The sequence below is a fragment of the Caenorhabditis remanei genome, chromosome IV, assembly GCF_010183535.1.
Source record: "Caenorhabditis remanei strain PX506 chromosome IV, whole genome shotgun sequence".
Taxonomy (NCBI): Eukaryota; Metazoa; Nematoda; class Chromadorea; order Rhabditida; family Rhabditidae; genus Caenorhabditis; species Caenorhabditis remanei.
Window position 1 is genome coordinate 21,301,193 of NC_071331.1, and position 12,212 is coordinate 21,313,404.

General features: G+C 39.3%; 3 protein-coding genes and 1 pseudogene across 4 annotated transcripts; 3 read left to right on the forward strand and 1 right to left on the reverse strand.

Moving 5' to 3' along the window:
• Positions 1-680: 680 nt before the first annotated feature.
• On the reverse strand, positions 681-10,463 carry GCK72_015550 (annotated as a pseudogene). Its single transcript has 18 exons — positions 10,372-10,463; positions 8,498-8,566; positions 8,058-8,151; positions 7,774-8,013; positions 7,277-7,427; positions 7,161-7,230; positions 5,483-5,748; positions 5,242-5,348; positions 5,109-5,194; positions 4,472-4,698; positions 3,828-3,916; positions 3,723-3,765; positions 3,173-3,359; positions 3,029-3,122; positions 2,745-2,984; positions 1,017-1,179; positions 762-969; positions 681-717 (listed from the first exon to the last, which is right to left on the reverse strand). Coding segments are annotated over exons 1-18 (2,463 nt in total).
• GCK72_015551 (uncharacterized protein) lies at positions 1,347-1,712 on the forward strand (the record flags this gene model as incomplete). The annotated part of the gene is made up of 1 exon (XM_053730957.1): positions 1,347-1,712. One exon carries the CDS (start codon positions 1,347-1,349, stop codon positions 1,710-1,712), a length of 366 nt encoding a protein of 121 aa, XP_053585729.1.
• Positions 2,893-6,521, forward strand: GCK72_015552 (uncharacterized protein; the record flags this gene model as incomplete). Its single annotated transcript, XM_053730958.1, has 6 exons — positions 2,893-3,090; positions 4,362-4,677; positions 4,967-5,061; positions 5,106-5,334; positions 5,437-5,735; positions 6,285-6,521. 6 exons carry the CDS (start codon positions 2,893-2,895, stop codon positions 6,519-6,521), a joined length of 1,374 nt encoding a protein of 457 aa, XP_053585730.1.
• GCK72_015553 (uncharacterized protein) lies at positions 9,798-10,465 on the forward strand (the record flags this gene model as incomplete). The annotated part of the gene is made up of 2 exons (XM_053730959.1): positions 9,798-9,970; positions 10,378-10,465. The coding sequence occupies 2 exons, from the start codon at positions 9,798-9,800 to the stop codon at positions 10,463-10,465; spliced, it is 261 nt and encodes an 86-aa protein (XP_053585731.1).
• Between the last annotated feature and the right edge of the window lie 1,747 nt (positions 10,466-12,212).

Below are 12,212 nucleotides of genomic sequence, written 5' to 3' on the forward strand. Positions count from 1 at the left end.
TTCAAATTTTGCAGAACGCTTCTTGGAATCGAGAAAATGATTTCAAAATTTAAGCACTGTCGACAACTTAAAGACTGGATGGTGGCCCCATATGCTTTTCCCCGCAAAACTAGGACCATCATCGCCTTACGTGTATTCCTCGAAAGCATAATTCGTCTTCTTTCTGTTTTAGTTGACTCCGCCCTCTTCCCAGTTCACTAGTTAACACACATCATATCTTCACTCTTCTCTCATGTCCTCATTATTCCACTTCACACAAATCAAAATCCCTTAAAACTAAGAAAAAAGGGTTAAGATGCCCAAGATCTTGTCTATCTGATTCCATTGATACTATATATGATACCGGCTGGCGTGACGTTGACGTTGGAATTTAAATAAATTTTGGAAAAAAAAACTGGCTCCATCTAAATTTTTAAACCCCTTCCAAAATATGAAAATCAAAAAACTTATTTTTGGCACGTATGACTTCGAGCGAGCAACACTTTTTATGTTATCAGTGAGGAGTCTTAACGACTTTTCTTCCTGTAAGCATCTTTAGTGAAAAGTGCAAGCGAAGCACAATATTTTGTGCAGTGGTTTGCATGATACATGATAAAGAATATATTCAATCGGATGACCATTAGAAAAGAAACAACATAATCTTAACTTTTATTGGAAAGTCCCACAGAACATTGAACCGATCATTTGAAATCTGGCAGGGAAAGGAAGTCGTGATAGCTGAAATATTAGATTTAATGGTTAAAGTTTTTGAGAAAACTCACAATTCACTATACATTCTTAATTGAATGAGTTGCGGTTTATTATTATTATAATGGTAGTCAATTATCCATTTGTATGATAGGGATCCGCTAGAAAGCACATGATCGGCTTGTGCAGTTCCATAAAGAGGAGTACCCGGAAATTTCCGAGAAAAAGATCCATCAGTACTCGCAATTGTATGATTCATTGATACGAATGAATTGTCAAGTGCTGCAAACATTATGAGTCATTTAGTTTAAAATGTTAATTATTCTTACTGTGGTTTTGAACAGTTATTGCGAATGAGCAATAATGTGTAACACCCGGTGGTAAGGGAGTTTTGAATGTCGGTATTTCGATTCGACTCGATCCAGAAACCACAAAGTTTTGAGCAATGAATTGGTAAGGATAACCAAGTGTATAAGTCATCCAGTCAAAAGCCTAAAAACTTCCTATATTTTAGATAATTCTAAAAAATTTCCCTTTCATTACCGATTCAGTTTTAATTCTTATTTATTTCAAATTATCGAAGACTCCAGAATGGCTATAGAGGCAAGTAGGGATGTCGCGACAATCCTACGGATAGTCACAACCTTAGAAGCGCACACATGACTTCACAGCCAAATCTCTCCATCAAAACCACAAGCAGACCTACAATCTTGTATGATCTCGTAAGAGTGCGGGAAACCCATATTCAAACTACCGCCAAGGAAGCAAGCGCGCCCCGTCGGACCCAACTCCTCCGCGGCACGCACACTCTCTCGCCGCCACCTTCTGGAACTTTCCCAGAAGTGGCGCGAAACCAAAACAACAACGGCAGAGAGCGCTCGCTCTTCAGTCGTTCCTCAAAGGACACTCAACGGATGGTCGACTCCTTTCGTCGTCTCCCTCACCACCAACTCGTCTTCCGGACAATCAACATCATGTCAACGACACCACAACTACCAGCACGAGCACTTCGCTCCCTACCTTAGGGTAGCTCCTCCTAGCCGTCTAAGGAGTGAGCACTCTTTGGCTATGGGTGAGAAGGGAAGGCTCTCGGACAAGCCAACTACCAGCCAAGCCGATCGCCAACTCACTCATTCACTGTCAAATATCTCTAATAAAGATGTAATCTGGTACAACGTGTTCTCTCTCTAGCATACCCAAACATACAACTGGTGCATCAGCTTAGGGATTGAGGCGGTTACCGGACTCTAACCCGGCCGGCCTAACCTCCTCGTCACAAGGAACCATTAGGGGTAAGTAAGGGGCATGTTTGAACTCTATGGGGGGTGATTGTGGAAACTTGGAGTAGGTCCACATTCCTCCCCCACATTTTCAGGCTCATCGATTAGTTTTTCTCTTAATCTTAAGCTTCTTCTGAATCTTAGGCTTCGGCTTCTTCTAAATCTCAGGCTTAGGTTTTTTCTAAATCTTAGACTTAGGTTCAAAGATCCAGTCTTTACTCGAACCGGGGGCAATTGTGGAAGCATTTAGTACTATCCACTTTCCTCCCCCACTTTGATAGTGATTCCATAATTGCCCCCCATGGGGGGAGATAATATACCGTACAAGTAGGGGGGCAATTGTGAATTGTGATAAATTGAAAATTTGTTGAAAACAACGAGGAAACGAAGAATGGAGAAATAATTTTCTTGTAGCGATTTTTTAAATATAGAAATCTGAAATAGAAAGAAGACTTTAGTCTTCAGACTGTCTACTACAGTGACTATGATTTGTTTCCACATAAGTAACTTTCAAAAAAAAAGGTGCCTATGTTTTACCAAATTTTTTAAATTTTTTTGAAATTTTACATTAAAAATTTCAATTTTTTGATGTATAACTATCCTTTGATTGAATTCTGAAAAATAGTCAAAAATTCGACATTTTTGGGAAAAAATTCAAAAAATTCAAAATTTCGTTCAACATTTCAGTTCAAATTTTTCAGCCAGGCCTCGCGCAGGGCCGGGCCTTGAAAATTCTCGTCACGGCCCGGCCCGGCCCGTTGCAAGTATGGAACTCACATTATGAAGATCATCGCCGGTGGCAAAAGCACAGTATCCATTGGTTTGATATGCCATTTCGTATAGTGTTGCAGAATTGGAACCACCCGATTGGATACTGTCGACAGCAATGTGCACCATCACATGATTGGCTCGTAGTTGGGTGATTATGTCTGATACATCTGACTCATTCGGATATCGTTTCGCTAATACTAACACTTGGGCTCCGCATAATGAGACCTTCACATTATTGAGAAATTTCTGGAATATTTTCTGGATAAGAGTTGAAGGAAAACAGTACAAACCTTCAACACATTGTACAAGTTACTTCCAGTTGTTGTGTCTCCATATCCAAGTGATGGATCAGGTTGATGGGCCCATAATGAAGCATTCAAACTTCTGAAATGAAAAAGGTCTAATAAAACAGCAAAAACTGCAACCAAACATACAACCAGTCCGTGTGATACTCAATCTCCTCTTCCTGTTTTGTATCGAATCGAACATTTGCCGTTGTTGTATACACTATAGCAAGTTTTAACATTTGGTAGACACAACTTTCAAATGTATCATAGTCAATGTCAGTTGAATATGCGTACAGAACAGTGTTTTTAGAAGGAACACATGCGGCCGGTGGAACTGAAATAATTTCATTTTATTTGGAAAACATTTTATTTTTAAATCTGAAATGAATTAATTATTTAATTTTGGTTTTTCAACGCTTCTGATATGTGTCCCTATAATGAATAATAGTTTGGATGGGAGGGGGTGATAGAATTGAATATGAATGTCTGAAATAAGTCTTCGAGAAACACTTTTTTGTTATCAGTGACATTTGATGAGGGCTTTAAAGTAAAAATTGGAAAGAAATGTAGAATGGTTTTGTGATAACGGAAATGTTGCGTAGATGGTATAAAACAAATATTTTGAAACATACTGATACCAAATATGTCATGGCTGGGGTGACGTTGACGCGTAATTCAGAGCAAATTAAATTCCTACCTGGTTTGGAGGATTTCGACTTGTTTTGAGTGAGTTCACATTGCTTTTAATGAAATTTTTAAAGAGATTTTTGTAGTTTTCTTGTGTTACTCATTCCATTGATACCAAATAAGCCATGGCTGGGGTGACGTTGACGCGTTTCTGGCTCAGAGGTAGTTGAAGTTGATTCTTAGCAGTTTCAGATAGTTTTTCTTCTGAAATTTTCTACAATTTGCGGGATTTTTTTTACATAATAAGTAGGCACGTAATTCCAGTGGTACTGAAAAGTCTTTTCTGGGGTGACGTGGACGCGTTTTAGAAGTAATTGAGAGGCGGACAAATTTTGATGATTTTGACAAGAAAAGGGGACTTTAATATAATTTTTTGTTTAAAAATTGTTAAAATTAGACGTGTAACACTTTTTCAGGATTTTCCCCAAAAAAAAGTTTTTCAAATTTCCCGCGTGACCGTCCGGGGTCACTTTTTTAGAATATGAGAGGCCGGGGGTCATCTTGGACCCTCTTCAATTCCACATCACTCTTCAATAATTCAATCATCGATTCTCCTCCTCCAGAAATCAATCGATAATTTGTTGACACGTGGAAGACGATCGACATGGTGAGCCTTCTAGAAAAGCCTAAACAGGGCTTAAATTTTCAGAATTTTTCCGTCTTTCTTCTCCTAGTGCTCCCATCCGTCGTCGTGTTGACTCAATTTGGCTCGGGCGAAGAGCCGACCACTCAGGAAATTGTCCCTGTCGACTACAGTACCCCCGAAGACCCGGTGGACGATACGGAGCCGCCCGTCGTCGACAGTATCCCGAAAGTGGAGGAGGAGTCTGTAGTGGTGGCCGAGGAATTTCCAGACACTGAGAAACTCTTCGGAATACCGAATAACTTGTGGAGATGTGGAAGCGGAGATTTTGTGACGAAATCGGTCATAGGCCATATCAACAATACGTGCCCATTGGCTGCAGGTATGTAGATCTAGGGAATATCTGAAAATCAAAGGAAATAATTGAAATATTCAGAATCTCTATAAAATTTCTGACTTTTTGAGCCCCATATTACTATATTTTGGAGCAATTTGTGGTTGGTGGCCTAGAAATCCGAAAATTTGGGTTTCTAGGCCACGAGCCGATTTTTACTGATTTTTGGTGGTTTTTTACGATAAGAATGCATGAAATGAGCAAAACATCTTCAAAAACTGAAATTCTGGCAAAATCAGTGCACAAAAAAGTTTCAAAATCGAAAAAACATTTTCAGCCGAATTCAACCACTGCTGTGCGGTTCACGACGATTGCTACGATGGTCAACGTGGACAGAAACATTGTGACAGACAGTTTTGCGAGTGTTTAGAGGTATTAAAACTTTTTTGATCTACAAAATATTTCCATTTTTTCAGTACCACGTGGCAACCGATCCGAATGCGGCGAATTGTGGAAAATTCACGAAGATGGTGTGTCCACTTCTTTCCACATACGGACGTTTCGCCTATGATGACAGCCGGGATGCCAAAAACTCGTCAGTCACTGAATCACCGGTGCCGGCGGAGTCGTTGAAGGTTCCCACGCAAATTCCACACCTCTCCGAGCCATATGTTGGGATATATGCACGTTGTGATGAGCAACATGGTAAGAAAATGGGCCTGAAATGATGAAAATGGTCTAAAATCGGTTAAAATCGGCTTAAATTGCTCAGAACGGCCTAAAACGTGCCTGAAATCTCATTTCCAGCGACGATTGCCTCGTGTGCCCTGAACAATGACTTGTGCTACCGTACCCCTCGTGCCGAACCGAAAGAGCAATGCACCGTTCATCTGATTCGATGTCTCGACGACACTCGATTCAACAGGAAACCGAGTAAAACGTGTGATCTCGCCATCGATGAGTACTTGTGGAAACTGATTCGATTCGGAGGAGGAAGTGAAGACACCAAGGAGATGGAGACACTTCAGGAGAATGAAAAGAAAGAGCAGATGAATGTGCTCATGATGCAAGAGATTCTCACCAATAAGACACTTGTTCGCAATATTGTGAGTCAGAAAACTGCAACAAATTGAAGATTTCACTTGCAGACATTATAAAATTCAGATTCTCCATGAAATTTCCAAATTTTTGAGCCCCATATCGACCATTTTCGATTTAAGTCGGTCAGGCCCTGTTAGGTCTGTAGGCCCCCTTGAAAAGTTAAAATGCTCCAAAATAGGTCAATATGGAATTCAAAATTTAGGAAAATTTATTGGAAAGCTATAAATGGCAACTATTTTGTATGAATCTTGAGATTTTGAGAAATTTTGAAAAATCGTAAAATATTGAGTTAATGAAAAGTGACAAAGACCTGGAAAATCTGCGTTTTTATGAGAAATAATTGTGTTCTTCAGACTATACACAAAATTTACAAAGTTTTGAGTCCCATATTGACCTATTTTGAAGAATTCCTGAAAACGAGAGAGCCTACAGGCCTAACAGGGCCTGAACGACCTCAATGGAAACAGGTCGATATGGGTGTCAAAACTCCGCAAATTTTATGAAGATTTCAAATATTTTATTGCAATTTCTTTAATCCTTCAAATTATTTCCAGTATCTCCAAATCGTGCGCCACTCGTCGTCTCTCGGTTGGCTCTCCTGTTTGACGTTCCTCTTCTGCGTCTTCTCGTGCTGTGGAATTGTGATCTACGCATTCAGTCGTTGTGGAGAAGAAGAAGACATCAGAAGACACGATGAGGTCATCAATGTGCACGTGGCGTCTTCTGCTTCAGAAGCGCCGTCCTCGTCGACGATGTCATCGATGAAGTCGTCTTCGTCGACAAGAAAGTGATAATCAGAATAATTATTGGAAATTGAGAAATCAAAATACTCGTTTATTTGTGAAAGAGAAAATATGGATTAAAATGAATTATTTGGGATGAATTTCGTGTTTTTAGGCTGTTCGAAGGCTGTTAGTCCCCTTCTTAGGCATACATTTTTGAGATATTCCAAGTCACTATGAAATTTCCAATATTTAGAGCTTTATAGTGTCTTATTTCGCCATTTTAAGAATTTCCAAAAAAGAAAAGAAGTGCATTATTAAAAATAATTTATTTTGGTCCAAAAGAAAATCGGTTCAGTTGGGAGACAAACAAGCACACAGCCGTTCGGTTTTTTTAATAGTGAAGATTACTACTGAAGATCAAAATCCAACAATTGTTATATAAGAATTTAGTGTAAAAAAAAGAAAATAAGAACATTAGTCTGATTATTCAGAAGGTGGTAATGGAAGGAAATCGTGATAACTGAAATATTCGATTTACGAAATTGTTAAAGATTTTGAGAAAACTCACTATTCACTGTACATTCTTAATTGAATGACTTGTGGTCCGTCCGTGTTATAATGGTAGTCAATTGTCCATTTGTAAAAGAGGGATCCATTCAAAGCGATCAAAGCTGATTGTGAAGTTCAAAAAGATTATTGGTGAACCTTTTCAAAGCATAAGATCCATCAGTACTCTCGAATGTAGAATTAATTGAAACGAATGAATTGTCGAGTGCTGAAAACATTGTTAGTGATATAGTAGAACTTGGAAGTATCCGTACTGTGGTTCTGAACAGTTATTGCAGTTGCACCCCAGTCACTATAACCCGGTGGTATTGGAGTTTTGAATGTTCGACCCAATCCAGAGACTACAAAGTTTCGAGCGAAAAATTGGTAAGGGGTACCAAGTATCCAGGTCATATCGTAAAACGCCTGAAAATTGTTAGATAAGAAGACAATGCAGTAAGAATCGACTCTAGCAATGTTAGGTTATAACTTTTGTGTGGAAACGCGACCATCGAGATAGAATTATTGATAATTGCAAAAAAAAACGTAACCACTGTGACTAGGGCTGTTAAAATGGGCGTTTTACGGCGGCAATTTTATTTCCGGCGATTGCCGCACACGCCGCTTCGAGAGAACTTTTTTTCAGTACATTTTCTACTCAAAAGGAGAGCGGCTTTTCATGCAAATTACGTAAAAAAAAGTGGCGCCGGCTTGCCAGCGATTGCCGTAAGTAACAGCTTTTTCAATTTCCATTTTTTCTCAAACAACTCACATTATAAAGATCCCTACCGGTGGCAAAAGCACAGTATCCATTGGTTTGAAATGACATTTCGTATAGTGTTGCAGAATTGGAACCACCCGATGGAATACTGTCGACAGCAATGTAAACCATCACGCGATTGGCTCGTAGTTGGGAAATGATGTCTGATACATCTGACTCATCTGGATACCGTTTCGCTAATACTAACACTTCGGCCCCGCATAATGGGTATTTCTTATTGTTAAGAAACTTCTGGAATATTTTCTAAATAAGAGTTGAAAGAAAACAGTACAAACCTTCAACACATTGTACAAGTTACTTCCAGTTGCTTTGTCTCCATAACCAAGTGATGGATCAGGTTGATGGGAATATATAGAAGCATTCAAACTACTGGAATGAAAAAAGTCTATTAGAATGGCCCGCTTTTTACAACTGCGCTCTACCGAAATCGCAGAAAGTAGCGTGCGAAATTGAGAGACTCAGAAAAAAGAGACAAGGGTGTTATGCCCCATGAGTCACTATAGATCATTTTGTGCTCCTTACGTAACCCTTCTCTTGAACATTCCATGTATTGACGTAGCTCCTGTGTGCCACTGATAAGAACTACTATTTAACCCTTGCTCCCGACCATTCGTGGTCGGTTCCCTTATCATGTTTTAAGAGATGATGATGTTTCTATGAATAAATATCACACATTCGAACCGCTACACCGAAGGCCGCAGAAGCCTTCCATTACATGGAGGTACCACCTTCGCGTTGAGTATACTTCTCAACGTGAACAAGGGAGCAGAATCCATAGTCCAAACTGAAATGAAATTTGAACACAACTGTTCAAATAATTCATTATCAGTAAGAAACTACTTCTACGAGGGGCACCCATTGAAGGCTGCTTCTGCTAGAACTAGTGATCTGAAAAAGAAGTGAAAATTGCTTCTAATCAGAAAAGGTAAGACCACTTCTATAAAAGCTTACTCTAGTAACCTAAACCAGAACTGGCAGTATAAAATGAAGAACGAGATTTCTCCGGAAAAACTCCGTAACTTCATATACCAAAAAAGGTAGAGAAATGAGACATCCAGATGCTCAAATTCGAAGTGAATTCTTTGATTGAAGTGACGTTAAACTTGTTCAACATACCTCTGTTCTCTTATTGGGAAGTTCTGAGGAACTGTTGAAAAAAGGGGCGAAGCAGGAAGCTCGTAACCCAGCAGAAGGAATCTGCAAGCTCACCGAAGATGGTGCAGCCGAGTTATGTTGAATCGCGGTCTCTGAGCGCTTGTACCCACTACACGGGGCGGCAACCGTACCAGCCTTGACTCTGGTCAAGGTCTACAGGCTGAAAAGTCCGACGACTTTCTCAGAGATATCTCGTGACCATTCATGAGAGTAATCGATCCACGTCAGAGATGAGAACAAAAATTTTTTGTTATCATGCTCGAGCGAGATGATAACGGTAATAACCTGATGTGGCGAGGGAGACCGAAGCTACAATCAGAGAATCAGCCAAGATGACGAGCACTGAAAAGTCATTTCTGAAAAACCAGACAAGCTAAAGCCTTAAAACGTAGCTAATGCACAAAAAGGCAGGAACCCGACCGAAAAAAGATTGATGACCGTTCAACCTGTCTCCACTGACAGCAACGGAAATTCCACTGAAGAAATACTCTGAAATATCAGACTATTGAACTTCAGTATAACAAAAAGAAAATATTCAAAATACTGAAAACTGACATTCAAGTCTCAGCAAGATAATGTGTCATTCTCAATCATTCATCATACTTGATGAAACCAGAGAAAAACAACTTGCCACCGTGAGACGTGTCGGTAAAGCATTTTGAATTATTCCAATACTCGGACAATAGCAAAAAGCTATTAAACGAGGGAGAGACTGACCGATTCTAGATAAGAAAATTTTCTAGATAATAAAGCGGCAGCAAACAATGAGACTGTATAAAACACTCTCAGACAAGACATCATTATGGACATTCTCTGGAACATCGCTGCTGCCAAATCATTGACAACAACATTTGAGTCAAATGCGTGTCGTCGAACCAAAGCAACATCATGAGCATGGTAACAAGAAGCTGCAGGATGGTGGAAATACGGATGCTGACAGAGAGCTGCATAGTCAAAGGAGGTCAACGTATCAAATGGCACAAACTGACATCAACAACAAATGCGAGAACACCTACAACTGGAACTATGCTAAGTGACTGACTTTCTATATTTTATTTGAATTCATTTGTTGTTATTTTATTTTAACGCTCGGGACGAGCTTTCCGAAATGAGGGGGATGTTATGCCCCATGAGTCACTATAGATCATTTTGTGCTCCTTACGTAACCCTTCTCTTGAACATTCCATGTATTGACGTAGCTCCTGTGTGCCACTGATAAGAACTACTATTTAACCCTTGCTCCCGACCATTCGTGGTCGGTTCCCTTATCATGTTTTAAGAGATGATGATGTTTCTATGAATAAATATCACACATTCGAACCGCTACACCGAAGGCCGCAGAAGCCTTCCATTACAAGGGAATTTCGGTGGAGCGCTGTTGTAACAATTGTGCCGAAGTAATAATAAAGAACTAAAAACAGAAACCAAACATACCTCCAGTCCGTGTGATACTCAATCTCCACTTCTTGTTTCGTATCGAATCGAACATTTGCCATTGCTCCATACAAACGAGCGTAACCGACCATAGTATCGGAACCCCAATAATATGTCCAATAGTCTATATCAGTTGAATATGCGTATAAGACAGTGTTGTTCTGATATGGAAGACATGCGGCAAAGGAATCTGAATTGTTATAATTTCATTATTTTTAAATTTTTTATTCTGAAATAAAGTAATTATTTAATTTTGTTTTTCCGCCCGCTTCTGATATGTGTCCCTATTATGAATATTAGTGTGCGAAGAGGAGAGGGGTGATAGAATAGAATATTAATGACTGAAATAAGTCTTCGATAGAAACATTTTCTTCTTATCGACCTTTTATAAAAACGATGTTACACCTTTCTTCCAAATATGTTTTAATCTGGCCTCTTTTTCTTTTTTGAGAAATTTAATAACAACATAAATGCGCATGTTCAGATTAAAAACGTTTTTGTATCAAAAACATCTCTAAAAATATATAAACTGAGAAGACGGCTGGGAAATTCCAACCTTCTGTCATGAACACGATCATCTTTTTTGCCGCACTTATTATCCCAGCTCAGGTATTTTTGGGCCACTTTGCCCACGAAATGGGCCATGTGGCCCACCAAATGGGCAGTATGGCCCGCCCTACGCGGGCCATCAATCTGTGACCCAACCTGCGCCTAACCTGTGCCCACTGGGCCATGTGGCCCTTTTTGTAGGCACTGTGCCCTATTCACGGGCCACAAGGCCCAATTGAAAGTTTCGTTGCCCAACCCTTGCCCAAAAATACCCGAGTGGTGCCGACGACATTCGAAGCCATCGAGATTCATTATATGAACTTGGCCTGAATGAAGTATTCCAAAATGAATATCTACCACTGAACCTGATCCATACTGATAAATATATTCCATCCGGAATAATCGTCGTCGATGGGGCTGTGGCAAGATTTTTTTTTTCTGTTTTTTTTCTGTTTTTTTTTTCTGAAGAGGGGGGTATCTAAATATTCCATTTCTCCTCGACTCCAGTGTGATCCATTCGTGATGAAGGCTTCTTGCCATGTGACTGTGTGTGTCTTGAAATCCTTGAAAATATCAGACTTGCATAATTCCGGGCCGGCCCGGTCGGCCCGGATTTGAATTTTTGAACTTTTTTCACTACAATTTTTTTCCAAACATTTCATTTTCTGAAAAAATTACCAAATTTTTTCTCAAGTATATTTCTCAAAAACCTTCGAAACCAACAAAAAAATCGTTTTTTTAATTTATTTTTTTAATTTTTCGGAAAAAAATATTTTCATAAGGGGGGACCCTTATGTGATTTTTAAAAAAATAAAAAAATCTCAAAAAGGTTCTCCTGTTTTTTGATGTTTTCAGTTGGTCCTAATAGAACATTTTGCGGAGAATACAAATACGATTTGAAATTTTATGGCTTCTAGAGGGGTTTTTTGAGAAAAGTGGAAAAAACACCAAAAACACTCCTAACATGTACCAAAAGTTTCACAATGTTATCTGGGAAATTTGAATTTTTGTGAATTTTTGAGTGAAATGGCACAACAAAAACATTTTCACTCTTACAGATAGTGCTTCTTAAGAAATATTTTTGAACTTTTTTCAGTACTGAACTTCCGGGCCCGGCCCGGCCCGGTCCGTTGCAAGTCTTTAAAATATCGTCAATTTTCTTATTTATACCACTATATTGTGGCGCCCATCTCTTCGTATCCAAGTTTTCCGATTTCCAGGAAGCGTTTTGTCCAACTTCGTATAGATTGGAATTTCATTCCAGAAATCAATAACTTTTCAAGAATTTTCAG